This window comes from Pogoniulus pusillus, chromosome 5 (assembly GCF_015220805.1).
Source record: "Pogoniulus pusillus isolate bPogPus1 chromosome 5, bPogPus1.pri, whole genome shotgun sequence".
In the NCBI taxonomy this organism is placed as follows: Eukaryota; Metazoa; Chordata; class Aves; order Piciformes; family Lybiidae; genus Pogoniulus; species Pogoniulus pusillus.
Genome location: NC_087268.1, coordinates 18,613,944 through 18,639,926, shown reverse-complemented (window position 1 = coordinate 18,639,926; position 25,983 = coordinate 18,613,944). Strand labels below are relative to the sequence as shown.

Below are 25,983 nucleotides of genomic sequence, written 5' to 3'. Positions count from 1 at the left end.
CCTCTGATCATCCTCATGTCCCTTTACTGGAATGGGTACTCTTCTGTGAAACATCACATAGACATTAACTCCAGAATTGCATGTACTAACATTTCCATTATGAGTGCTTACAAGGCCCTAGAGGGTTTTACTGTTTCAAGAGCTACTGAGCTTGTACATGCCATTGCAGAGGGAATGTAGCACCAAGTCCTGACATCTGACCTCCAAATCACTAACAACAATCACTTTGACTTTCTCCATTGAAAGACCACGACATGGAGGAGGAAGAATAACCCCCAAGCACCATTCCATGTGGTATGGCATGCTGCATCACTCTTCTCATGAAATATGCTTTATACAGGTTAAGTTTTTTGTTTGGTTGTTCTATTTTTAATTGTTATTTGTGAAGCTTTTTGCTATGCAATTTTATCAATGTTATTTCATATCATACAATCATAGAATCAACCAGGTTTGAAGAGATCTCCAAAATCATACAGTCCAACCTAGCACACAGACCTGTCCAGTCAACTAGACCATGGCACTAAGTGCCTCAGCCAGGCTTTGCTTGAACACCTCCAGGGACAGTGACTCCACCACCTCCCTGGGCAGCCCATTCCAATGCCAATCACTCTCTATGGCAACAACTTCCTCCTAACATTCAGCCTAGACCTCCCCCAGCACAGCTTGAGACTGTGTCCCCTTGTTCTCTTGCTGCTTGCCTGGAAGAAGGAAACAACCCCCACCTGGCTACAGCCTCCCTTCAGGTAGTTGCAGACAGCAATGAGGTCACCTCTCAGCTTTGTCTCCTCCAGGCTGCACACCCCCAGCTCCCTCAGCCTCTCCACACAGGGCTGTGTTCCAGGCCTTTCAGCAGTTATGTTGCCCTTCTCTGGACACGTTCCAGTATCTCAACCTCTCTCTTGAATGGAGGAGTCCAGATCTGGACACAGCACTCAAGATGTGGCCTGACCAGTGTTTAGTACTGGGGCAGAATAACCTCCCTTGTCCTACTGGCCACACTCTTCCTGATCCAGGCCAGGATGCCATTGGCTCTCCTGGCCACTTGGGCACACTACTGGCTCACATTCAGCTACTATCTACGAGTACCCCCAGGTCCCTTTCTGCCTGGCTGCTCTCCAGCCACTCTGTCCCCAGCCTGTAGTGCCGCTTGAGGTTGTTGTGGCCAATGTGCAGAACCCTGCACTTGGCCTTGTTAAATCTCATCCCAGTGGCCTCTGCTCACCCATCCAACCTGTCAAGGTCCCTCTGCAGGGCTTTCCTACCCTCCAACAGATCCACACCTGCTCCTAGCTTGGTGTCATCTGCAAACTTATTGATGCTTTACTCAATCCCCTCATCCACAACCTGACTTTTCAATTACACTGTCTGCAAAGCTAGGCTTTAGTGAATCATATGGTAGCACCTGAAAAGACAGTTTGAAATATTGCCTGGTGTTAGAAGTTGGATTTCTACAGAATTAGAAACCAGCCCTGCATGTAAAATTAGGCATATTTTTTGGCAATGAGTCTCTTTCTTTGTGCTTCAACACTCATACCAGCGATGGTACACATATGACTGATTTTGATTTGAAGAAAGGAAGAAGAGAAACAACAAATAATTACTCAGTTGACCTGGGCTGGCTGTGCAGAAACTTAGTCTGAGGTTAAAACATTGGCAAGGAGTAAGATGTTGTAGGCAAAGTATATTTTTTCAGGCTGGTGAAACAATATTCAAGGTCAGATGAAGAGATCAAGAGGCAGTAGACTTTTTTAGTTCTCTAGGTAATTTTGTCGACAATGTTCTTATAGATCTGGAAAGAAACTGAAATCTGAGTGATTTATTAATGGCTCTCAATTACATAAAATTGTGTCTATGCTGGCAAGCACTGTGCTGGAGGGATTCTTCCTGGGTGTAGTCTTGGAGTATGCACATGAGCACAACAATGCTCCACAAATCATTCCCCTAATGGAATAGAGGATGAAGTTGCTCAGCAGTGTGCCACTAAGTGTACTGTGACTAGTGTCCTCCACATGCACTTTGTGTAAGTGTACTGCCCCTGAGCATACACAATCTGGCACAAACTTCACTGTCTGATGGCCATGTGGTCAGGCAACCATAACAAATTGCAACATATCAAACTCTGTTCCTTCTGCCTTTGCAGCCTTATCAGTTGCTAATATATCCAGTAGGACCTTCTCTGAGGAACAATTTGAATCACTCGAGGCTCAGGCTGGATGAGGCTCTGGCTATACTGCTCTAGGGTAGGGTGTCCCTGGCCATGGCAGGGGTGTTGGAACTATATGATCCTTGTGGTCCCTTCCAACCCTGACTGATTCTATGATTCTATGACTTAGCAGTCCATCGTTCTTTCTGTTAAATTTCTGAGAGATAAAGTCTGGGTCTATCTTCAGTGCTACAGGCTGGGGACAGAGTGGCTGGAGAGCAGCCAGGCAGAGAGGGACCTGGGGATGCTGATAGACAGTAGCTGAACATGAGGCAGCAGTGTGCCAGGTGGCCAAGAGAGCCAATGGCATCCTGGCCTGGATCAGGAAGAGTGTGGCCAGTAGGACAAGGGAGGTTATTGTTCCCCTGTACTCAACACTGGTCAGGCCACATCTTGAGTCCTGTGTCCAGTTCTGGTCTCCTCCATTCAAGAGAGATGTTGAGATATTGGAACATGTCCAGAGAAGGGCAACAAAACTGGTGAGAGGCCTGGAACACAAACTCTATGAGTAGAGGCTGAGGGAGCAGAGGGTATTTAGCTTGGAGAAGAGAAGGCTCAGAGCTGCCCATTGCTGTCTACAGCTACTTCAACCCCACCTGTAGCCAGGTGGGGTTGTTCTCTTCTGCCAGGCAACCAGCAATAGAACAAGGAGACACAGCCTGAAGTTGTGCCAGGGAGGTCTAGGCTGGATGTTGGGAGGAAGTTGTTGCCAGAGAGAGTGATTGGCATTGAAACGGGCTGCCCAGGGAGGTGGTGGAGTCACCATCTCTGGAGGTGTTCAAGCAAAGCCTGGCTGAGGCACTCAGTGCCATTGTCTAGTTGACTGGACAGGGCCGTGTGCTAGGTTGGACTGAATGATCTTGGGTGTCTCTTCCTACCTGGTTGGTTCAAGATTAATGTGCCTTGTTCAAGATTAATGTGCCTTGTTATAATGCACAGGAGCAGGCTGTGCCATTGTGCCAGATGATGAGCTGATGAGGGAGGCAGCCAGACTGGATAGGCAGGGAATTGCTGAAGGAATTAAAGATTAAAAAGAGAGTATATCATCTTTGGAAAAGAGGGGAGGTGTCCCAGGAAAAGTTCAAGGAAGTTGCTAGGTCTTGTAGAGGAAAAATTAGAGAGGGAAAAGCCCATTTATAGCTCAGGCTGGCCACGGCTGTCAAGGAAAATGTTTCTATAAATATATGAATGTCAAGAGAAGAGCCAAGGACAACCTCCAGTCCTTGTTAGATAGAGAGGGGAATATAGTGACAAAGGATGAGGAAAAGGCAGAGGTGCTTAACTCCTTCTTTGCCTCAATCTTCAATAGTGGGCCAGGTTGTCTCCAGGACAACTGGACTCCTGAAGTGGTGGATGGATTCAGGGTCCAGTATAGTCCTCCTCTAATCCCTGAGGAAGAAGTAAGGGACCTGCTGAGACACTTGGATCCTCACAAGTCCATGGGACTGGATGGGATCCATCCTAGGGTGCTGAGAGAGCTGGCAGCTGAGCTGGCCAAGCCACTCTCCATCATTTATCAACAGTTCTGGCTCACTGGAGAGGTTCCTGAAGACTGGAAGCTGGCCAATGTGATACCCATCCACAAAAAGGGTTGAAAGGAGGAGCCAGAAAACTACAGACCTGTCAGCCTGACCTCAGTGCCAGACAAGGTCATGGAACAGGTCATCTTGAGTGCCATCACAAAGCACCTACAGGATGGCCAAGGGATCAGGCCCAGCCAGCATGGGTTTAGGAAGGGCAGGTCCTGCCTCACCAACCTGATCTCCTTTTATGATCAGGTGACCTGCCTGGTGGATGTGGGGCAGGCTGTGGATGTAGTCTACCTGGACTTCAGCAAAGCCTTTGACACTGTCTGCCACAAGAAGCTCCTAGCCAAGCTCGCAGCTCATGGTTTGGACAGATTCACTCTGTGCTGGATCAAGAACTGGCTGCATGGCAGAGCCCAGAGAGTGGTGGTGAATGGTGCCACATCCAATTGGCAGCTGTCACTAGTGGTGTTCCCCAAGGATCAGTGCTGGGCCCAGTCCTGTTCAATATCTTTATTGATGATCTGGATGAGTGGATTGAGTCCAGCATCAGTAAGTTTGCAGATGACACCAAGCTAGGAGCAGCTGTGGATCTGTTGGAAGGTAGGAGAGCCCTGCAGAGAGAGCTAAACAGGCTGGATAGGTGGGCAGAGGCCACTGGGATGAGATTTAACAAGGCCAAGTGGAGGGTTCTGCACATTGGCCACAACAACCTCAAGCAGCACTACATGCTGGGGACAGAGTGGCTGGAGAGCAGCCAGGAAGAAAGGGACCTGGGGGTACTGATAGATAGTAACCTGAAGATGAGCCAGCAGAGTGCCCAGGTGGCCAGGAGAGCCAATGGCATCCTGGCCTGGATCAGGAAGAGTGTGGCCAGTAGGACAAGGGAGGTTATTCTTCCTCTGTACTCAACACTGGTCAGGCCACCCCTTGAGTCCTGTGTCCAGTTTTGGGCTCCTCAATTCAAGAGAGATGTTGAGGTGCTGGAACGTGTCCAGAGAAGGGCAACAAAGCTGGTGAAAGGCCTGGAACACAAATCCTATGAGGAGAGGCTGAGGGAGCTGGGATTGTTTAGCCTGGAGGAGGCTCAGGGGTGATCTTATTACTGTCTACAACTACCTGAAGGGGCATTGTAGCCAGGTGGGGGATGGCCTCTTTTCCCAGGCAACCAGCAATAGAACAAGGGGACACAGTCTCAAGTTGTGCCAGGGGAAGTATAGGCTGGATGTTAAGAGGAAGTTCTTCACAGAGAGAGTGATTGGCATTGGAATGGGCTGCCCAGGGTGGTGGTGGAGGCACCATCCCTGGAGGTCTTCAAGAAAAGACTCAAAGAGGCACTTAGTGGCATAGTCTAGTTGATTAGCTATGGATGGGGGATAGGTTGGACTTGATGATCTTGGAGGTCTCTTCCAACCTGGTTGACTCTACAATTCTGTGATAATTCTATGAATGTGGTTATTGGTTTTGCAAACAGGTAACAAGGGAGTACAGCAGAGTACAACACACTTCTATTACAAAGCCTGTGTGCCACGAACACAGATAGATCAAAGGCAAGACTAGAAGTACAAAGCCCCTGCGTAACAAATCTGTAACTATGCAGACAATTCAGCTGTTTTCTACAAGAAAGAAAAAGTGTTAGCCAGTGCGAAGGTTGATGTAGATGTGGTGCTGTTCTGAGAAGCACAAAGCAGTTCTGCTCCCAAATTCTGGAAGGTCACAATCTTTAATCAGCTATTCGATGTGATAAGGCTGGATTTTTTCCTGTTTTACAGCAGCTGTGCCAAAGTACAGTTAGGTGCATTTTGCATTAATTAAAAATACAGTTTCTATCAGTCACAGCAAAAGTAACTTCTATTTTAAAAAGCTAATAATAGCCAATTACCTACAAAACTGCACCTGATCTCCCATTTAAGGATTCCAAAATAGCTTGGAAGACAACATGGAAGGGCTAAAACAGAAAATGTTCATAATTATGCCATATATTCCCCACTGAATTATATCTAAACCAGGAAAGCAGAATACATTTTGAAGCAAATTATGTTAAATGTAATGCAAGCAGATATTTTTGATCAACAGCAGAGTGAAAAAATTAAAGTTTACTGCAGAAAAATGTGCTGTAGTAGTCACTCAGTATTGTGAAACTAAATATATGCAGGTGTTCATCAGCTGGGCATGCCTTAGTTTGCTGTCAAAAGAGTTTGCAGCTCATTGTCGGAGAGAAAACTAAAAGGTGAATCCTAGTGAGCCACACAGTCAATAGATGAATTATACCTCAGTTAACAAATAGTTGATTGTAAAGCTCATACCATGAGTTTCCAACTCACGGCTCAAAAGTTTGAGCTCCTAAGTGTAATTCCAGTATTATTACACCTATTCTACTATCTGCAGGAAAAGGTGCTGTAGGAGTCACTCATTGTTAGACAGAAGACTGAAAAGATAAATTTTAGTGAGCCACACATTCAATAGATTAATTATACCTCAGTTAACAAATACTTGATTGTAAAGTCCATGTCATGAGTTTCTGACTCCTGGCTCAAGGGTTTGAGCTCCTAAGTGTCATAGCAGTATTATCACACTTACTCTACTTTGACATTCATAAGCCTACAGAATTTAGGTTGCAAAGAGTACAAGGAAATATATATTTGAAAACAGCTATTTTGTTTTAGTTCTTGATATGTTAGAGAAACAGTGGCCTCTGTTCAAGATTAATGTGCCTTGTTATAAGACACGATGTTAAATAATAACAAAGGATTTGAATGGCATATTTGTGGGAATTTGTTGCCATAACTAAAGTAGTGGTGGGGAAGTGTCTATCAGTACTTACCAAACTACAAGAGAAAGAAGTGTGATATGCATACCATAAGCACAATGAATATATCACAGCTACTCCTCCTTATTTTCCATCACATTTTGAAGTCAGCTACCAGGAAACAGCTTTACACAATGATCTTTAAGACAATGGACTCACATTAAAGGGATCAATGCAGACTAGGCACTTGCAGAAAAAGTCTCTAGGAATGAGATGAGCTCCATCTTCTGAAGAGTAAAATGGGAACCATTTACAAAATTTTTCATGGGCACAACTTCACTGCTGGGTCAAAGTGGTTGATAAATAAATAGTTTTATTTTAAGTTATGCTTCCATTATACATTACATAACCTAAGCACTAGCAGGTTCTAATGGTTAAAATTTACCATTCCCAGATTGCTGTTTTCCAAATAATTTCTCTCTGTGCCGTGTGTGCATAATATCTATTTAAAAAAACTGTATAGGCTCTTTACTGAAAAAGAAAAGAACTCTGAAATTTGTTGAAGAAAACAGAGAAACAAGATTCTGACAGGAGAATATAGGAACGCATCAGAACAAATATCTTTAACTCAAATGTTTTTATAGCCTTCTCAGAATCACAGAATTAACTGGGTTGGAAATGACCTCTAGGATCATTGAGTCCAACCTAACACCTAAGCTTTCTAATTAACTAAACCATGGTACTAAGTGCCTCATCCAGTCTCCTTTAAAATATCTCCAGGAATGGTGACTCCACCACCTCCCCAGACAGCCTATTCCAATGCCAATCACTCTCTCTGGGAAGAATTTCTTCCTAACAATCAGCCTAAACCTGCCCTGGCACAGCTTGAGGCTGTGTCCTCTTGTTCTGTCACTGGGTGCTTGGCAGAAGACACCAACCCCACCTGGTTATGATCTCCTTTCAGGTAGTTGTAGACAGCAATGAGGTCACTCCTGAGCCTCCTCTTCTCCAGGCTAAACACTCCCAGCTCCCTCAGCCTCTCTTCACAGGGCTCTATTCCAGCCCCCTCACCAGCCTTGGTGCCCTTCTCTGGACATGTTCCACTATCTCAACATCTCTCTTGAATTGAGGAGCCCAGAACTGGATACAGCACTCAGGGTTTTAATCATAGAATCCTGAGGATGCACCATGTAAATTTAATTTTTCTTTAGGTAAACAGACTTAGGATTTTGTTGTGCTATGCAATAAGCACTTCTCTGCTATTTTCTTCTCTTTAGAACTGTAACTATGTACTTCACTTCTTAAGGATTAATGAAACACAGTGATGCATGACATGAATGGCTTATACAGACTGCAGGAAGAGAAGCCAATCACCTTTACCTGAAGTGGGAGACTTGCAACGCTCTAGCTCCAGGGAAACTGGACTGTCACTGAGTTCAGTCAGGCCTGAAAAAATGAAGTTGAAAAGTTAAGTTACAATCTAACAGGGCATGATTCATCTTTCTTGATTGATGATATTCTGCACTTTAATGTCAGTTTGGAGGAAGGAATGGTGTGAAACACAAGAGAAGTATCTATTTCTGATAACTGCAGTTATCAGGCTGACACTGCAAAAATGTAAATCTGGTTTAAAAAAATCACACCTCTCGTTAACTCAGCTTTGGTTTCTGACTGCACTGCCTTCAGGGTTGACAAAGAGTGACTGTGCCTAACAAGAGAAAACAAGCAAATTCAGTTTGAAAATTAAATGCCCATGATACAAATCAAAATCATCCAAACCCTGCAAACTGATGCAGGAACTACACTTTCACTTGCTGCAGAAGGCAGGGAAGAAATCTTAAAAGAGAGATAGAAAAGCCAAAAAACTACTGGTGTGAAGATAAAGAATATTAAAATATCACCATTATGATGCAGTATTAGGAGCTTTTCTATGAATTCACAATATACAGCTCATCTTAAAGGACACAGAGGAAATGCCAATGCTGTCTAGATATAACACAGACTTTTTGGACAAGATCATTTATGTCGTTTTGAGGTACTCTTTTGTGGTACTTGTAGCTATCACAGAAGGCAGTAAAATGTGAAGCAATCTTAGTTTATACTTAAGCTTGGGCTTGTTTCTGCGATCAAACTAAGATCCCCTGACACAGGTTGCATGTGCAAGTCTAAACATGCTAACAGGGCATGTTAGGGAAAGAAAAGTCTGAGCTCATATTATCCTTCACGATGTGCTAACTGGGCATGGCCATATCTATTCAAACGTAAATTTTGCAGGTGCCCTATTGCCTACATCAAGTGGTTCACATCTGTCATATGGAGCTCTAATACATCATGCCCTAAGCATCCTGGGTCTGGCAGACAGCCCGGCACTAGACATTCACCTGCTAGTAAAGTGGACACACAGCAGTCAGGTCACAGAACTCAGTGAACATTAGCCTGCAGTCAGATATGTGCTACTGCCATGCTGATGCTATGTTTACACACACTCTGCATATGCTCCACCCTGGAATCCTAGCATGGAATCATAGAATGCACTGGGTTGGAAGGGACCTTTACAGGTCATCCACTACAACCCCCTTGCAGTAAGCAGGGACACCTTTTAACTAGATCAGGTTGCTCAGCGCCTCATCAAACCTGACTTTGAATATCTCCAGGGAGATATTCCACCTCCCTGGACAACATGCTCCAGTGTTCCACCCTCACAGTAAAGAACTGTTTCCTAATGTCCAATCTAAATCTACCCTTTTCTATTTAAAACCACTGCCCCACATCCCATTGCTATACATCCTTGTAAACAGTCTCTCCTTTCTTGTGGGCTCCCTTCAGGTGCTGGAAGGTCTGCAAAATCTCTCTGGAACTTTCTTTTCCTCAGGTCAAACAATCTGACATTTCACTGTGCTTGAATCTGGCATCACGCCTTCTGCAACATAACATGTTTTCATTTTTATAACTTCTGGACTCTCAGGCTCAGAAACCCCTCTCTGTAAAATTCACAAAGACTCGTTTCAAAAAAAAACAACAACAACAACTCTGCTACCATTTGGCCACTCTTTAGATTAAAAGCAATGGTGTTTTAATGTAGGTGCTGATATTTCTGTGACAATGTAATTTTGAAGTGCTCTGAGAAAGGGAGAGAATCTAGATCCTCAACAAGCAGAAAAAAAAGCTCCTACCACTAATGAAACCACACAAGGGCTAGAACAACTTTAAGAGCACACTGGGAAAACAACAGTGCCTGTTTTGGCCTGTTAAGTCAGTAGTGATGACACACTGCCTCTTGGCTTTTAAACAGTAGATGCCAGTGATCTAGATAATAATGTGGAAAATCCAATTTTTTCTTTATTTTGTTTTGAGAAATGCACCTGAATCTTTGTTTGATTCAGTGTGGGATCTGAGAGGTGAGTTTCTACTCCAAATCAATTCTCAGCCCAGGCACTTTTGACCTTAAAGAGAAGATTGCATAGAATTCAGGTAGTGCAAATGCACCTGAATCTTTCTTTGATTCAACTTGGAATATGAGAGATGATTTTATATTACAAACCAATTCTGAGCCCAGGCACTTTTGGCCCTAAAGAGAACACTGCATAGAATTCAGGAACTGCAAATGCACCTGAATCTTTCTTTGATTCAGCTTGGGATCTAAGACATGATTTTCTATTCCAAATCAATTCTGAGCCCAGGCACTATTGACATTAAATAGAACATTGCATAGAAACCAGGAACTGCAACCATACAGGGATTCTTTCTATGTATAGCTCTCTTAGAGCAAATCTTATTCTGAGATTTCTGTATATAGCAAGCTATTTGGGTCATAATTGATTTTTGCAATCTGCAAGGTACATTGGGATTGAGACTGGCACATTGACACAGTGTCAGAGGGCCTGGATAAATAATATGAAATATGAAACTGTTTGTTTTGCAAATGCAATAGTTGAGATATTAAAATTTCAACACTATGATTCTGATGTTGTGATTGATCAATTTCTTCTAAACCTTGTACAGTTACTGTAGGTGATAGTTACAATGTCAAATGCTAGGTCAGAATCTGCTTCTAAATAAAAAGTTGTGGAGTTTTTGTTGTTGATTGAGCTCTTCATTTTTTTCTGTCTGCTTTGTTTCAGGTTTGTTTTTTTTGGGGTGCTGTTTTGTTTTAGCTTTTTGTGAGTTCACAGAAGCAATGCTATAGCTCAGTGTAAGTGATGGTGCCTCTGACTTAGGAAATGTACCAGATCCCATTACTCTTCTGAAAACCACTCTGACAATACCACAAACTCTGTGTTTGACAACATTTTTACAACTTGCTGTGCTAGTTTGAGTCTAGCTGGGATATTTTAGTGAGAGGAATTAGATGATAGGCTGTGAAAAGGAAACAATGGTGATGACTACTGCACCCATAGGCTTGCTGAGATGTATGAAAACAAGAACATAAATATAGATAACAGAGTCACTCTCTGACTCTGGCTGCCTCCCTTCTCTCCCTAACCTGCTAACTTATTCACCTGCATCCTAACCCCCCTGGGCGATTCTCCAAACTCACATTGAACGTAAGGCAAAGTCTGGGATAAGGTAGAAGGGTGGAAAGGAGGTGGAAGGGTGGTTGGGAGCCCCTCCTGAGGACTCTGGTTTCTGAGAGGGCTGTTGTGTTTCTATATTACCTTTTGAACTTGTCTATTTCTGTCTATAGCTGTATAGATTGTAAACACGTGCTTGTACATTGTGCTAAACTGTAAGTATAAAGGTTGGCTGAATGTAGTCTGGGTGATTTTCTCTGGCCAGCCTCATCTAGGGTAGAGTGTTCCTGCCCGTGGCAGGGGGTTGGAACTGCATGATCCTTGTGGTCCCTTCCAACTCTGACTGATTCTATGATTCTTAAGTCTGCGGGGCAGGTAACACCCAAACCATCACAGCCTCTACTCTGTAGTCAGATGTGACTTAAACTGTCAATTACTGATATGTCATGACTCATAACACCATTTTCTGTTTCTTCCTATTAGACCAAGATCACTTTTACATGTATGCTGTCAAAGGTCTAGCTCTAGTTCTCGCTGCAAAGTCTTCATTCTGAAAATTACTTTCCAATGGACAATCAGCCTGTTTGTATGCTTCATAGAGACTAGTTATTTTTCTTGTTTTACCAACAGGTGGCATGAATTCCTAGCAGGAGATGGAAATAGCTTTTGCAATTTGGTATTATAACAATCTGCTGCAAATACTCTCTCTAGATGCATTAAATGTGCCTGCTTTGATATTTGGATGCTTGTTATCTATCACTAGATAATAACATGCACAACTTGATTTCAGTTGTATTAGAAAACACCCCAAACAACGATACAGTTTTGCACTACTGCAGGGAAGTTTATTTTATTTGGCTTGGCGCACCAACTTGCTACAAAGTACAACAAAAGGTGGCTATAAGCAGATGTTATAGCAAATGCAATAGCCTATCAGCACCAGGAAGCTCTGTACTTACCCTCATCTTAGCCTTTTATTTTCCTCTAAATACCTCCTCTGATAGGACAGTTGTTTCAATCTCTTGTTATATACGCCTAGAATTGATCACATTTCCCCTCCCAGTGCCTTATCCAGACTCCTTTTAAACACCTCCAGGGATGGTGACTCCACCACCTCCCCGGGCCCCATTACAATGCCAAACACTCTTTCTACAAAGAACTTCTTCCTAACATCCACCCTAAACCTGCCCTGAGGCAGTTTGAGGCTGTGTCCTCTTGTTCTGTCACTGGATGTCTGGCAGAAGAGACCAACTCCACCTGGCTATGACCTCACATGGAATCACAAAGTGAACCAGGTTGAAAAAGACCTCTGAGGGATAATTAGGGGACATGAACAACTCCTCTATGAAGAAAGACTGAGAGCCCTGGGGCTGTTTAGTCTTGAGAAGACTGAAAGGGGATCTGTTCAACGTCTATAAATACCTGAAGGGTGGATGTCAAGTGGAGGGGGCCAATCTCTTTTCAGTGGTGTGCAGTAATAAAACAGTGGATACAAACATGAACATAGAAGGTTTCACCTCAACATGAGGAGAAACTTCTTTACAGTGAGAGTGACAGAGCCGTGGAACAGGCTGCCCAGACAGGTTGTGGAGTCTTGTTCTCTAGAGACTTCCAAAACCTGCCTGGATTTATTTCTGTGATAAAGGATGTGCCCTAGGATACCCTAGGGGATCCTGCCTTGGCAGAGAGGTTGGACTCAATGATCTCCTGGAGGTCCTTTTCAAACATTAACATCCTGCAACTCTATGATTCTGTGACCACCACCTCCCTGGGCAGCCCATTCCAATGCCAATCACTCTCTATGGCAACAACTTCCTCCTAACATCCAGCCTAGACCTCCCGCAGCACAACTTGAGACTGTGTCCCCTTGTTCTCTTGCTGCTTGCCTGGAAGAAGAGACCAACCCCCATCTGGCTACAGCCTCCCTTCAGGTAGTTGTAGACAGCAATGAGGTCACTCCTGAGCCTCCTCTTCTCCAGGCTAAACACCCCCAGATCCCTCAGCCTCTCCTCACAGGGCTGTGTTCCAGGCCTTTCACCAGCTTCGTTGCCCTTCTCTGGACACGTTCCAGTATCTCAATGTCTCTCTTGAATTGGGGAGCCCAGAACTGGACACAGGACTCAAGGTGTGGCCTGACAAGTGTTGAGTACAGGGGAAGAATAATCTCCCGTGTCCTACTGGCCACACTCTTCCTGATCCAGGCCAGGATGCTACTGGCTCTTGCCCACCTGGGCACATTGCTGGCTCATATTCAGCCTAGTATCTACCAGTCACCCCAGGTCCCTTTCTGCCTGGCTGCTCTCCAGCCACTCTGTCCCCAGCCTGTAGCGCTGCTTGGTGTTGTAGCCAATGTGCAGAACCCTGCACTTGGCCTTGTTAAATCTCTTCATGTCCTGAGGTGCCACATTTGCTGAACACTCCAGGGATGGTGACTTCTCACCTACCTGGGCAGCCTGTCCCAATGCCTGATCACTCTTGCAGTAGAGATTTTTTTTCCTAATATCCAATCTAAACCTCCCCTGGTGTATCTTGAGGCCATTTCCCCTAGGAAGAAAAACAGACCCCCACCTCACTACAACCTCCTTTCAGGTAGTCATAGAGAACAGTGAGGTCTCCCCTCAGCCTCCTCTTCTTCAGACTGAAAAATCTCAGTTGCCTTAGCTGCTTCTCATAAGCCTTGTTCTACCAGCCCTTCACTAGTTTTGTTGCCCTTCTTTGGACTTGCTCCAGCAACTCAATATCCCTCTTGTTACGAGAGCCTCAAAACTGAACAGAGCATTTAAGGGATGGCTGAGTATAATGGCATGATCACTTCCCTACTCCTGCTGACCACTCTCTTCTTGATACAGGCCAGGATACTGTTGGCCAAGACTCTGGCTCACATTCAGGTGGCTGTTGTTCAGCACATCTAGGTCCTTTTCCGATAAGCAGCTTTCCAGCTACTATGCTCCTAAGCCTGGAGGGTTACATGGGGTTGTGACCCAAGTGCAGGACCTGGCACTTGGCCTTGTTAAATTTCATTCACTTGATCTCAGCCCATCAATCCAAGTCTGTTGTACTAGTTTGAGCCTACCTGGGATATTTTGGTGAGAAGAATTAGATGATAGGCTGTGAAAAGGAAACAATGGTGATGTCTGCTTGCACTCACAGGCTTGCTGAGATGCGTAAGAAAAAGAAAATAAACATAGATAAGGCAGTTGTTTGCTCTCTGTCTTTGAGGTTGCATGAACTTCTCTCTCTAACCTAACCTGCTGTCTGACTAACCCATCTGCTTCCTAACCTCCCTGGCTGACCCTCCAACTCACTTTGAACACCTCTTCAGATACTTCTGCAGAGACTTCCTACCCTCAAGCAGATCAACACTCCCACCCAATCTAGTCTCATCTGCAAGCTTCCTGAGGGAGTACTCACTCAATCCTCTTATCCAGATCATTGATAAAGATATTAAAGAGAACCGACCCCAAAACTGAGCCCTGGGGAACACCACTTGTGATCAGTCACCAAGTGGGTTTAACTCCATTCACCACCACTCTTTGGGCCCAGTCATTAAGTCAGTTTTTTACCCAGTGCAGGATCCACCCATCCAAGCCATGTGCAGACAATTTCTCCAGGAGGATGCTGTGGGACACAATGTCAAATGCTTTATGGGAGTCCAGGTAAACAACATTCACAGCTTTTCCTTCATGAACTGTCATAGGAGATCAAGGACATCAAGCATGAGCAGGAGAAAATGTACAAGCATGTTTTCAGCAAGATATTATACAACAAATCTTATGATCTGCTGTATTATGTGCTTTAAGCAGGCCACCTTTTACAGAGTCACAGAATTGTCAAGTTTGGAAGTGACCATCCAATTCTAACCCCTCCTGTCATGGGCAGGGACATGTCACACTAGATCAGGCTGATCAGAGCCCCATTCAGCCTGGCCTTGGAAACTTCCAGGGATAGGAGTTCAACCACCTCCATGTGGAACCTGCTGCAGTGTCTCACCAGCAGCATGGTTGTATAGGGTTAACACTGCAGGGGGAGTAACCCTGAACCTGACCCTAGGTGGTCTTGACCACTCCCCAGGGGTGGGTCTGAACACCACCCGGTGACGATTAGCCCACTCCCCCTTCCTGTCCCATAAAAGCAGGGGGACTTCCTGTTTCACTCTCTCTCTGCATCTCCCTCTGCATAGCTCTCTGCCTCATTCTCTGCATCACTCTGCTCCTGGCGTACCACCATTGCCATCTGTTCCTGGGTTCTCTTTGTTTCACCATCCCCCACAAGGCAGACAAAGCCATCACCATCAGAATCAGGTTGTATTTATATATTTTGTATTTGCTATTTACCCTTCCCTATCCTTTGTAACTTCCCTACCTCAGACACCTTTTTAAATTATTGTTAAACTTTTTCTTTTTAACTTCCAAAACGAGTGAGATTCATTTATTTGGGTGTGCTTACCTTTCCTCTCTCTCTACTTCTAATTCCTTTCTTTGGGAAAGGAGGGCGAAGAGGGAAGGGCACTCTACAAATTGTCATTGGTTCTATCAAATTTATCTGAGTCTCTGGAAATTTTAATTAGAACCAAGACAATGGTGAAGAGCTTTTTTGTAGCATCCAATCTGAATCTACCCACTTCAAATTTTGCTCCATTCGCCCCAGTTCTATCACTACCTGAGATCCTAAAAAGTCCCTCCCCAGCTGTTTCGTAGGCCCCCTTCTGTAGGGTCGCGAGCTGTGAGCCAGGAACAACTGATAACCTTGGAGGAGTTACACCATAAACCTTGGGCTAGAGCTGCGTAAAATGACACCTACTTAATTGATAAGAAAGAGGAATTTACGACACATTGACCTAATTTTATTGCAGGGTCTGTTGTACTGATAAGGAGTTAGAGTGTATGGTTTCTTGTACTGATAAGAGATCTTAGCTAAGCAGAAATTGTGAAATTTTAGCAAGAAGCTGAGTTGGAATAGCCAATCAGCAGTATACGCAAGAAGCTTAATGAACCAATCACTGAGAGCCTTCTGTATGGAGTCAGAACTGTATTAACTATAAAAGATAGTGGATTTGCTACAATAAACGGAACTTTCTTGGCATCCAAGAGTCTCCCCGTCCCTCTGTTGCGACAAATGGTGACCCCCGACGTGATTACGAAGGGAGCCTGACATGTCGACAGGCTATCAACTGCGAAAATAAGGCAGCCGGTCGCAAGTCTCCGAGGACCGAGGAGGAAGACTGGAAGAAGTCTTAAAGGGTGGCCACCCGTCTTGTCCCCGCCCAGGATTGGCAGGTGAGCTCGGAGAAACCGTTTAATATGGGTAATCATAGTTCCCATGAAGAAAGGGACGTTTATAAAATGATGAAAGAATTAATGAAGAAACATAATAAGGACATATCGGGCCATGAACTGAAATTGATACTAAACTGGGTCCGGGATAAATTTTCAGATGTCACCTCGGTAAACATCTTTGAGCATGATTTTTGGGATCGTGTGGGGGTTCAACTATGGGACCTTGGGACGAGGGGAGACTCTGATGCTCTAAAGCTGCTTTCCCCATGGCGGAAAGTGTACGAAGGAGTTAAACATCAGACTCTAGGAAAGGAGGCGACACCACCGTCAGCTCCTCCTTTAAGCGGTGAAAGTCCGAGTGGGGCTCTAAACCCCCCGGAGAAAAAGAAAGAGACCAAACACATAAATACGACTATTGCCGCTCAATCAACACCTCCTAGTGAGAATCCCTTCGAACCCGATCCCTTTGATCCTGAGCAAGAGCCAGACTTGTTTCCCGATGACTACGACCCAGGCATGATATGGGCTACGATTAAAAAACAAGCTCTGGAGGCTGGGGACGTGGACATGGCTTCTGCCATTCAGATCCCCCCGCGTCCTCCACGCCGTAAGTTTGGCCGAAATAATCCTTTTGTGGCCCCAGTAACATACCCCGCCAGAGGAGATCCTGTCTGGGGGCCGCTTAACTTTTCCATCACAAAAGAACTGAGGAGAGTTGCTGCCGAGAACGGCTTGGGCTCGCATTACTTCACGGGACTGTTAGAATCAGTTTGTGAAGGTCAGGTACTTACTCCTTTCGATTTAAAAACTTTGGCTCGTCTTCTCTTAAACTCATCGCAATACATGCTGTGGGAATCTGCCTGGAAGCAGGGGGTAGAGAAGGTGCTGCAACAATTTGCCGCCGGCAACAATCAGGCTCTGCAGGCTATGACCGCAGACCACCTCCTGGGAACGGGGCAGTTTTTGGACCCAACAGCTCAGGCGCGAGACTGCCCGAGAGAAGCCTTAATCGCTACCACACAAGAGGCTAAGAGAGCCTTCTTAAAAATTCCAGATGTAAATAAACCACAGAAGGCCTTCACTACAATCATACAGGGACCTAAAGAGCCTTACATGGACTTTATTTCAAAACTACAAGGGGCTCTGGAGAAACAGATTGATAATTTGGAAGCTAGAAATATTCTGCTGCTTAAGCTGGCAGTCGAGAATGCCAATGCAGACTGCAAAAGACTCCTAAAGTCTCTACCAAATCCAAATCCTACCTTGGTGGAGATGATGGAGGCGTGTAACCGCTTCGGAACTTCAGAATATAAATATGAAACAATGGCAAATGCCTTTGCGGCAATGAGGGGGCCAATACAAGCAGCAAAAGAAAAGTTGACTTGCTATGGGTGTGGACAAAGAGGCCACATAAAAAAGAATTGCTTTAAAACACCCATCTGCAGCAGATGCAATAAAGGCAGACACCTCACTAGTCAATGCCGCTCGAAATTTAACAAGCAAGGTCAGCCGATCTCACAGCAGGGAAACTGGAGGCAGAGCACGGGACGGCGCCGCGCTCAGACACAAATCCCTCAGCCGCAGACAACACAGTTACCGCTGATAAACTCGGTCTCGAACGAGCAACCAGCGGCAGTGCCGGATTGGATTTGTCAACCCAGTACGCAGTTGTCATAACTGACTCTTCTGTGCATCTCTTAGAGACAGTCTTTCAGGGACCACTGCCAGAGGGAATGTTCGCCCTCGTAATAGGAAGATCGTCGACTACTTTAATGGGTCTTTTTGTGCTCCCCGGCTTTATCGACAGCGATGCCTTGGAAATCAAGATCATGGCATGGACGCCTACACCGCCCTGCGAGGTACCGGCAGGCAGTAAGATCGCACAACTTATTTTGTTCCCCTTGGACAGTGTTTCTCCATCCACAGGTGTTACCAGACAAGGTGCTTTTGGTTCCATGGGCCAACCCCAGGTTCTATGGACACAAACAATATCAAAAGATCGACCTATGAAACAGTGTATAATGAAGCAGGATGGTCAGCAGGTTTCTGTTACAGGACTTATAGATACTGGAGCAGATGTTACAGTAATATCTCGAGCTAAATGGCCTCGTCAGTGGCCACTTACTCATACCTCTCAGCCATTAGCAGGGGTGGGGGGTGTGGGAAACAGCTATCAAAGTGTGGGGATTGTTCAAATTGTTGGACCTGAGGGTAGAATAGCTAACATTCGACCATATGTAATGCCCATACCACTGGTCTTGTGGGGAAGAGACGTTTTGTCTCAATGGGGAATACAATTGGAATCGCTTTTTTAATAGGGGCCACTGAAGAAGGGCGCGAGACCCCAAAATTAAAATGGAAAAAACAAGACCCAGTGTGGGTTAATCAGTGGCCCTTATCAAAAGAAAAGCTTAGCGCCCTGGAACAACTAGTCCAAATTCAATTGAAAAAAGGACATCTGATTCCTACTTTTAGTCCTTGGAACACCCCTGTTTTTGTAATACAGAAGAAAACAGGAAATTGGCGTTTAATCCAGGACTTGCGAAAAATAAATGAAACAATGGAAACCATGGGACCCTTACAGCCGGGTCTCCCTTCTCCAGCAATGATCCCCCGAGATTGGCATTTAATGGTGATTGATTTAAAAGATTGCTTTTTTGACATTCCACTGCACCCTGAGGACGCTCCTAGGTTTGCATTCTCAGTGCCAAGCATTAACATGGGAGAACCGCTAAAATGCTATCATTGGACTGTATTACCTCAGGGCATGAAAAATAGTCCCACTATATGTCAATGGTATGTGGCAAAGATACTCACTCCTGTACGTTCGGAGTATCCTACTGTTATATTGTATCATTACATGGATGATTTGCTCATTGCTGCAGCATCAGAAGACGAGTTAAAAAACGCTACACAAGCTACTATGCAGGCGATTCAGGGAGCAGGTCTACATGTTTCTTTAGAAAAGATCCAAAAGAAAGAACCGTACAATTATTTGGGGTGGAGGATCACAAATCAGTCAATTGTGCCACAAAAAATATACATAGATGTCCAAATTAAGACCCTTAATGATGTTCAAAAACTTTTGGGCTCTATAAATTGGATACGACCTCTTTTAGGGATCTCTAATCAGGAATTAGCCCCATTGTTTGACCTATTGAAAGGGGATACTAACTTGTTAGCCCCGAGGAAACTGATGCCTTCTGCAGAAACAGCATTGAGCAAGGTTCATGATGCGATTTCGGAACGAAAAGCTTTTCGGTGGGATCCTGATTTAGCTGTTTACTTAATAGTCTTAAAAGACGATGACAAATTTTCAGGGATGATTTTTCAATGGGACGTTAAGGTGAAAGATCCTTTGTTGATAATAGAATGGGTCTTTTTACCCCATCAGTCTTCAAAGACAATTTGGCAACTTCCAGAAATGCTTTCACACATTGTTATGAAAGCCAGGAGCCGAGTGTTATCTCTTTCCGGCCAAGACTTTGCAATTATTTATGTGCCTGTGGTTGAGCTAAAGATGCTAAACGGCATTTCTTAAAAGCATTCGCCACTTTAGGCGTACCAAAAATGATAAAAACTGATAATGGTCCAGCTTACTCATCCCAGTTTTTGAAGAACTTTTTTATGGAATGGGGGATACGCCACGTTACCGGCATCCCGCACTCGCCTACAGGGCAATCCATCATTGAGAGATCACACCAAACACTAAAAACACTATTAGGAAAACAGAAAGGGGGAGGGGGTATGATAGACACACCGGAAGAACGGTTACAGAAAGCCATGTACGCTTTCAATTTTTTGAATTGCTTTGCAGAAGATACCCCCCCTATTGCACGGCATTTTGCAAGTAATCACCTTTTCAAATTTCAGGAAAAACCCCCCGTCTTGGTAAGAAACACGGAATCAGGAAAAATAGAAGGACCGTTCCCTCTAATAACATGGGGAAGGGGTTATGCTTGTGTTTCCACAGATTCAGGACCCAAATGGTTCCCGGCAAAGAACATACGTCCATATATAGAACCCTCATCTGACGCACAGACATCATCGACAAAATGAAGAATGTTACTGTATTTTTAATTTGTATATGGGGAATTGAGTTAGGAGTTGGTATTTTTACCCTGTCTAAAACTAATGTTTGGATCACACTGGCCATCTATTCCTTCTCGTATTATAGGAGGACCCTGTACAATTGGTAGGTTAACAATTTTAACACCCAATGACACCACTGTTCTGCAGTGGCGGAAACAGTATCAGAGGCACCCGCAAATTAGAGATAAAAGAGCTACGCACACTTTTGATCAATCTTGCGATGATAATGTTGATTTTTGGAATAGAGGAGAAATAGTTGCTGCATCAATTTTTGCACCAGGAGTTGCCTCTAGCAAATCATTAGCCACCTTGAATAAATTAGGCTGTTGGCTTGCAAAACAAAGCAATGCAACTAGTGTTGCACTGTCAGGACTATTAGTGGATGTAGATAGTGTTAGGCATGCTACATTACAAAATCGCGCTGCTATAGATTTCTTGCTTTTAGCTCAAGGACATGGTTGCAAAGACTTCGAAGGAATGTGCTGCATGAACTTGTCCGATCACTCTGAATCGATCCACGCCAGTATACAGAAGATACGGGATGGAGTGACGAGACTGCAACAGGAAGATAATTGGGACTGGCTTGACAAACTATTTCTGGGATGGGGTCTTTCAGGATGGATTAGAAGTCTTGTAAAAACATTTTGCTATGTTATTATTGTAGTGTTAGTAATGCTTTTACTATTGCCTTGTATATTCCAATGCATGCAAAGAATGATTGATAGAGCTACTGCTAAGATCTTTGTTGTACAACAGAAAGGGGGAGATGTAGGGTCGCGAGCTGTGAGCCAGGAACAACTGATAACCTTGGAGGAGTTACACCATAAACCTTGGGCTAGAGCTGCGTAAAATGACACCTACTTAATTGATAAGAAAGAGGAATTTACGACACATTGACCTAATTTTATTGCAGGGTCTGTTGTACTGATAAGGAGTTAGAGCGTATGGTTTCTTGTACTGATAAGAGATCTTAGCTAAGCAGAAATTGTGAAATTTTAGCAAGAAGCTGAGTTGGAATAGCCAATCAGCAGTATACGCAAGAAGCTTAATGAACCAATCACTGAGAGCCTTCTGTATGGAGTCAGAACTGTATTAACTATAAAAGATAGTGGATTTGCTACAATAAACGGAACTTTCTTGGCATCCAAGAGTCTCCCTGTCCCTCTGTTGCGACACCCTTCAGATATTGGAAGGCCACAAGAAAGTCACCTGGGAGCCTCCTCTTCTGCAGACTGAACAGCCCCAACTCTTTCAGTCTGTCCTCATAGGAGAGGTGCTGCAGCCCTCTGATCATCCTTGTGGCCCTTCTCTGGACATGCTCCAGCATCTTCACATCCCTCTTGTAATACGGGCTCCAGAACTGGATGCAGTACTCCAGGCGAGGTCTCAGCAGAGCACAGCAGAGGGACAGAATCACCTCTCTTGACCTGCTGGCCACAATTCTCTTGATGCAGCCCAGGCTCTGCTTGGCTTTCTGGGTTACAAGTGCACACTGCTGGCTCATGTGGAGCTTCTCACCCACCACCATCTCCAAGTGCTTTTCTTCAGGGATTCTCTCAAGCCAGTCACTGCCCAGCCTATATTTGTGCTTGGGATGGACCTGATCCATATGTAGGACCTTGCACTTGGTCTTGTTGCACATCATGAGGTTGTCATGAGCCCACCTCTCCAGTCTGTCCAGGTCCCTCTGGATGGCATTCCTTCTCTCCAGTGTGTCAGCCACACCATACATCTTGGTGTCATCAGGAAACTTGCTGAGGGTGCACTCAATGCCACAGTCCATTTTGCCAATGAAGATGTTGAACAAGACTGACCCCAGTACTGATCCCTGAGGGACTCCACTTGTCATTGGACTCCACTTGGACATGAACCCATTGACAGCCATTCTTTGGGTGTGGCCTCAAGCCAGATTTTTATCCAATGAGTTGTCCATCCATTGAACCCATATTTTACCAGCTCGGAGACCAGCATATCCTGTGGGACAGTGCCAAAGGCTTTGCCCAGGTCCAGGTAGATAGTGTCAGTTGCTCACTCCTCATCTGTTGATGTTGTGACCTGTTCATAGAAGGCCACCAGCTTTGTCAGGCAGGATTTGCCCCTGGTGAAGCTGTGTTGATTATACCAAATCACCTCTTTGTTATTCTTCTGCCTCATCAGTGCCTCCAGGAGGGTCTGTTCCATGACCTTACCAGGCTCAGAGGTGAGACTGACTGGCCTATAGTTCCCTGGCTCTTCCTTCTTTCCCTTTTTGAAAGTGGGGGTTGTTTCCTCTTTTCCAGTCAATGGGGACTTCACCAGACTGCCATGACTTTTGGAATAGAATAGAGATTGGTTCAGCAACCTCATCTGCCAGTTCCCTCAGTACCGCTGTGGGAGTATCCTGTTGAGTCCCACAGACTTTAACACTTTCAGGTTGGTCAAATGGTCATTAACCTGACCTTCACTCATGATGGGCAGTTCTTTCTTCCAGCTCCTGCTTCTGTGACTCTGGAAGCATGGCTGAAGCCCTTGCCAGTGAAGGCTGAGGTAAAGAAGTCACTGAGAACCTCAGCATTCTCCATGTCATTTGTCATTAGTTCACCTGTTTCCTTTCTGAGGGGGCCCACACCTTCCCTAGTCTTCTTTTTACCATTAACATACCTATAAACATTTTTTGCTATTTCCCTTGATCTCCCTGGCTATGTTTAATTCAAACTGACCTTAATAATTTCTAACCAGGTCTCTTGATGCTCAGGCAGCTTCCTTATATACCTCCCATTCTAGCTGTCTTTTTTTTTTTTCCCACTCCTTGTACAGTTTCTTTTTGTGTGACAGTGTGTCCGGGAGATCCTCACTCATCCAGGCAGGTCTCCTAGCATCCTTTCCTGCATTCACAGAATCTCTAGGGTGACCCTGCTGCATCTGTGCTCCCCTCCCTCTTTCTTCTGAGGACGGAGATCATTAAAAGCTCAATTTTTTGCTCCTTGAGAAGCAGTGGAGACAAGGCTATGAATCTTGGTGAGGATTAGATCTTGGAAACAAGAAGCTTTTTAGTTTTCAATGATTCTCTGAACTTCTCTCTCTGACCTTCAAGAGCATGGAGTCCAATCATTAGTTTCACACTGACAAGTCCTTGACTAAACCAAAATCCCCCGGCACAACATCTAATCACTATGAATCTCTATGGTTGGAAAGGACCACCAGGATCATCCAGTCCAACCTTCATCCCAGCGTCCTTCATCACTAGACCATAGCCTCAAGCACCACATCCACTCTCCTTTTAAACACCTCCAGGGATGGTGATTCCACCACCTCCCTGGGCAGCCTGTTCTAGTGCCTGACCACCAGCTCAGTAAAGAACTTCCTGGTATTATGGAATAAAAACATAGAAATCAATTGTGGAGTAATCAGTCTAGAAAGACAGAATAGAATTTTTTTTGTGTGTGAGTGAACAAATATATTTTAATACCTACACAACTTTGTATGTCTGTGACGTTAAAACAACTCCCACACCTCTGTCTTGCCTTCACTGAGTATTTGATATAAAATTACCTATCCAGTGGTTCTGTGCTTTAAAAAGAGGTGAATAAGAGGCATTCTGCAGACCTAATTACATCTAAGCACTGCAGTTAATTAAGATACACACAGCTCATCTGCAGAACAGTGATTTTTGCCAAATTAATTATAGCTTTGTTTATTGTATTCTGTAGTGATGAATACTAATGTTTAAATTGCAGATCATTATGATTCAAAATGTAAAGATATTTAAAACAATCATTTTCATCACTCTCTTTGATGTATCGACTTTTTTATACCCATTTTACATTCCTCACGAAACATCAGAGGCACAGGACGGTTCTCTAAAGCCAAACACTCAAGTAGCAAACTATGATTAACCTCTTAAATTTCACAGTACCCAATTCAGTAGCCACATAGCTCTTCTGAAAAATAGGGAAGAACTAGCTACAACCAGGCAATGCCATTGCAAAACAAGAAATGCTTCATATAAGGAGATGTACACTGAGATGAACATAAACCCAAAGAAAGATAATGTCATCGAGAATGCAACACTGTTGAAAAAAATAATTTTTAAGGCCCAATCTGTCTCATAGAAGTCTCTGAGTTTATTTCATTGATGCTTTCAGAACGAGATCTGAAATAGCTGTATAATAAAGATCATTGTCAAAATCAAGCACAGTCGACATCACAAAATGTGTAAAGTTTGCATGCATGCTGAATGTGTTTAAAGAAAACACATTACAAAGCACAAACACGTGTTTAAGTCAGGCATAGTCCAATCATGATAAAGCTATTTGCCTAATCTTTATAGAACTTACTCTGATAGGAAGTACGGATCCGTTTCGTTAAATCTGGATAAAAGTTAGACAGGCCACGCATGCAAAAGTTGTCTTTGGAACATGCCAGTACACCAGCATCAGCAGCAGGCAGAGGAAAGAGAGAAAAAACAGTCTAAAGTGGAAGGAAGTGATATTATAACCAGCATCTAGAACAGCCAAGGTGAAGAAATTTCAGCTTACCTTCTAATTGGAGATATCACAAGAAGAATAATCAAAAACATAAAGGATGTGGGATGGATGGTGAGAAAGCAGCTGAGGCTATTCTTGAGATGCATAGTTTTAATGAGTGATCTAGAAGTGTGTACTCCTTCTTAGTGGTCACCTATCACCAGTGGGTTCCATTCTGGCAGTACTGCAGAGCTGGAATGTTGTCTTAAAGCACTGGCCAAGACTGTCACTTGACACAGAGAGATCCGGTGTAGTTCAGCAACCGATAACAGCTATTTCTACATCAGCTACTTTCCACCTTATGCACAGGGCTCTGCAGCACCATTGTTTGTGACTGGCTGCTCAAATTTCTTTGGTAGCTGTTGTGAGGCTCTCTGAACCAGAGAGAGAAGCTGAAGGTAGCTTAAAGCTGATGCTTGTCTCTTCTCTGCTCAGATGTGCCAAATTTACATCTTTAACAGCCTGCACAGATGAGAACTAAGCTTAGAGAGTGAGATAAGTGATCTTTCAGGAATGGACACTTTCTTTTCTGATGTTTACTTTCTCTTTGGAGTACAAACATATTCCAAATTTTATAAGTTCCCATTGGCTCTATGAAGAAATAACATTCAATGGTTCAGTGCAGAGTAGGCAATGAAAATGCTGATGTCATAAAACCACTGCATTAATAAAACCCACTGCTTTTATAATTTTATGGTTAGATTTAAACCTCAATATTTTCCAACAGCTTTTTAAATCTAAAACTTCACAGCTATGTAAAACACATTTAATAATTATGTTTGACTCTAGAAAATGTAGACTAAAAACACTTGAGACATAGAAGATCTGGCTTTTTTTTACCCCATACAAGTAATTTGTGTAGATAACAAAAAAAAAGTATGGTAAAATTTAGCTGCATTGATAGACTAATATTTCTATCACACAACACATAATAATACCTATGATTTCCAAATTTGAGCCCCTTAGCACCAAATGTTAAAAAGGGGAATAGCTGGATTTTGTAAGCATACAGAAAGATCTTCAATTCACAGAAAAGTGCCTTATTTGAGCTGTTTGTGCTACCTACACAACATGCGCCTCAGTGTCATACTTCTTCAAACACAACTGCCTCTTCAAACACC

General features: G+C 44.0%; 1 protein-coding gene across 7 annotated transcripts in view; it reads right to left on the bottom strand.

The window, feature by feature from the left end:
- Positions 1-25,983, bottom strand: part of STXBP5L (syntaxin binding protein 5L) — a 307,500-nt gene that overhangs the window by 54,173 nt on the left and 227,344 nt on the right. For 3 of the 7 annotated variants that reach the window (XM_064143383.1, XM_064143384.1, XM_064143388.1), the window contains exons 19-20: positions 24,674-24,745; positions 7,859-7,924 (exon numbers count right to left, since the gene is read on the bottom strand). In XM_064143383.1, coding sequence (XP_063999453.1) covers positions 7,859-7,924; positions 24,674-24,745 — 138 coding nt within the window. The remainder of the gene's footprint in view (positions 1-7,858; positions 7,925-24,673; positions 24,746-25,983) is intronic. The other 4 variants (XM_064143386.1, XM_064143387.1, XM_064143389.1 and 1 more) reach the window with 2 other exon arrangements.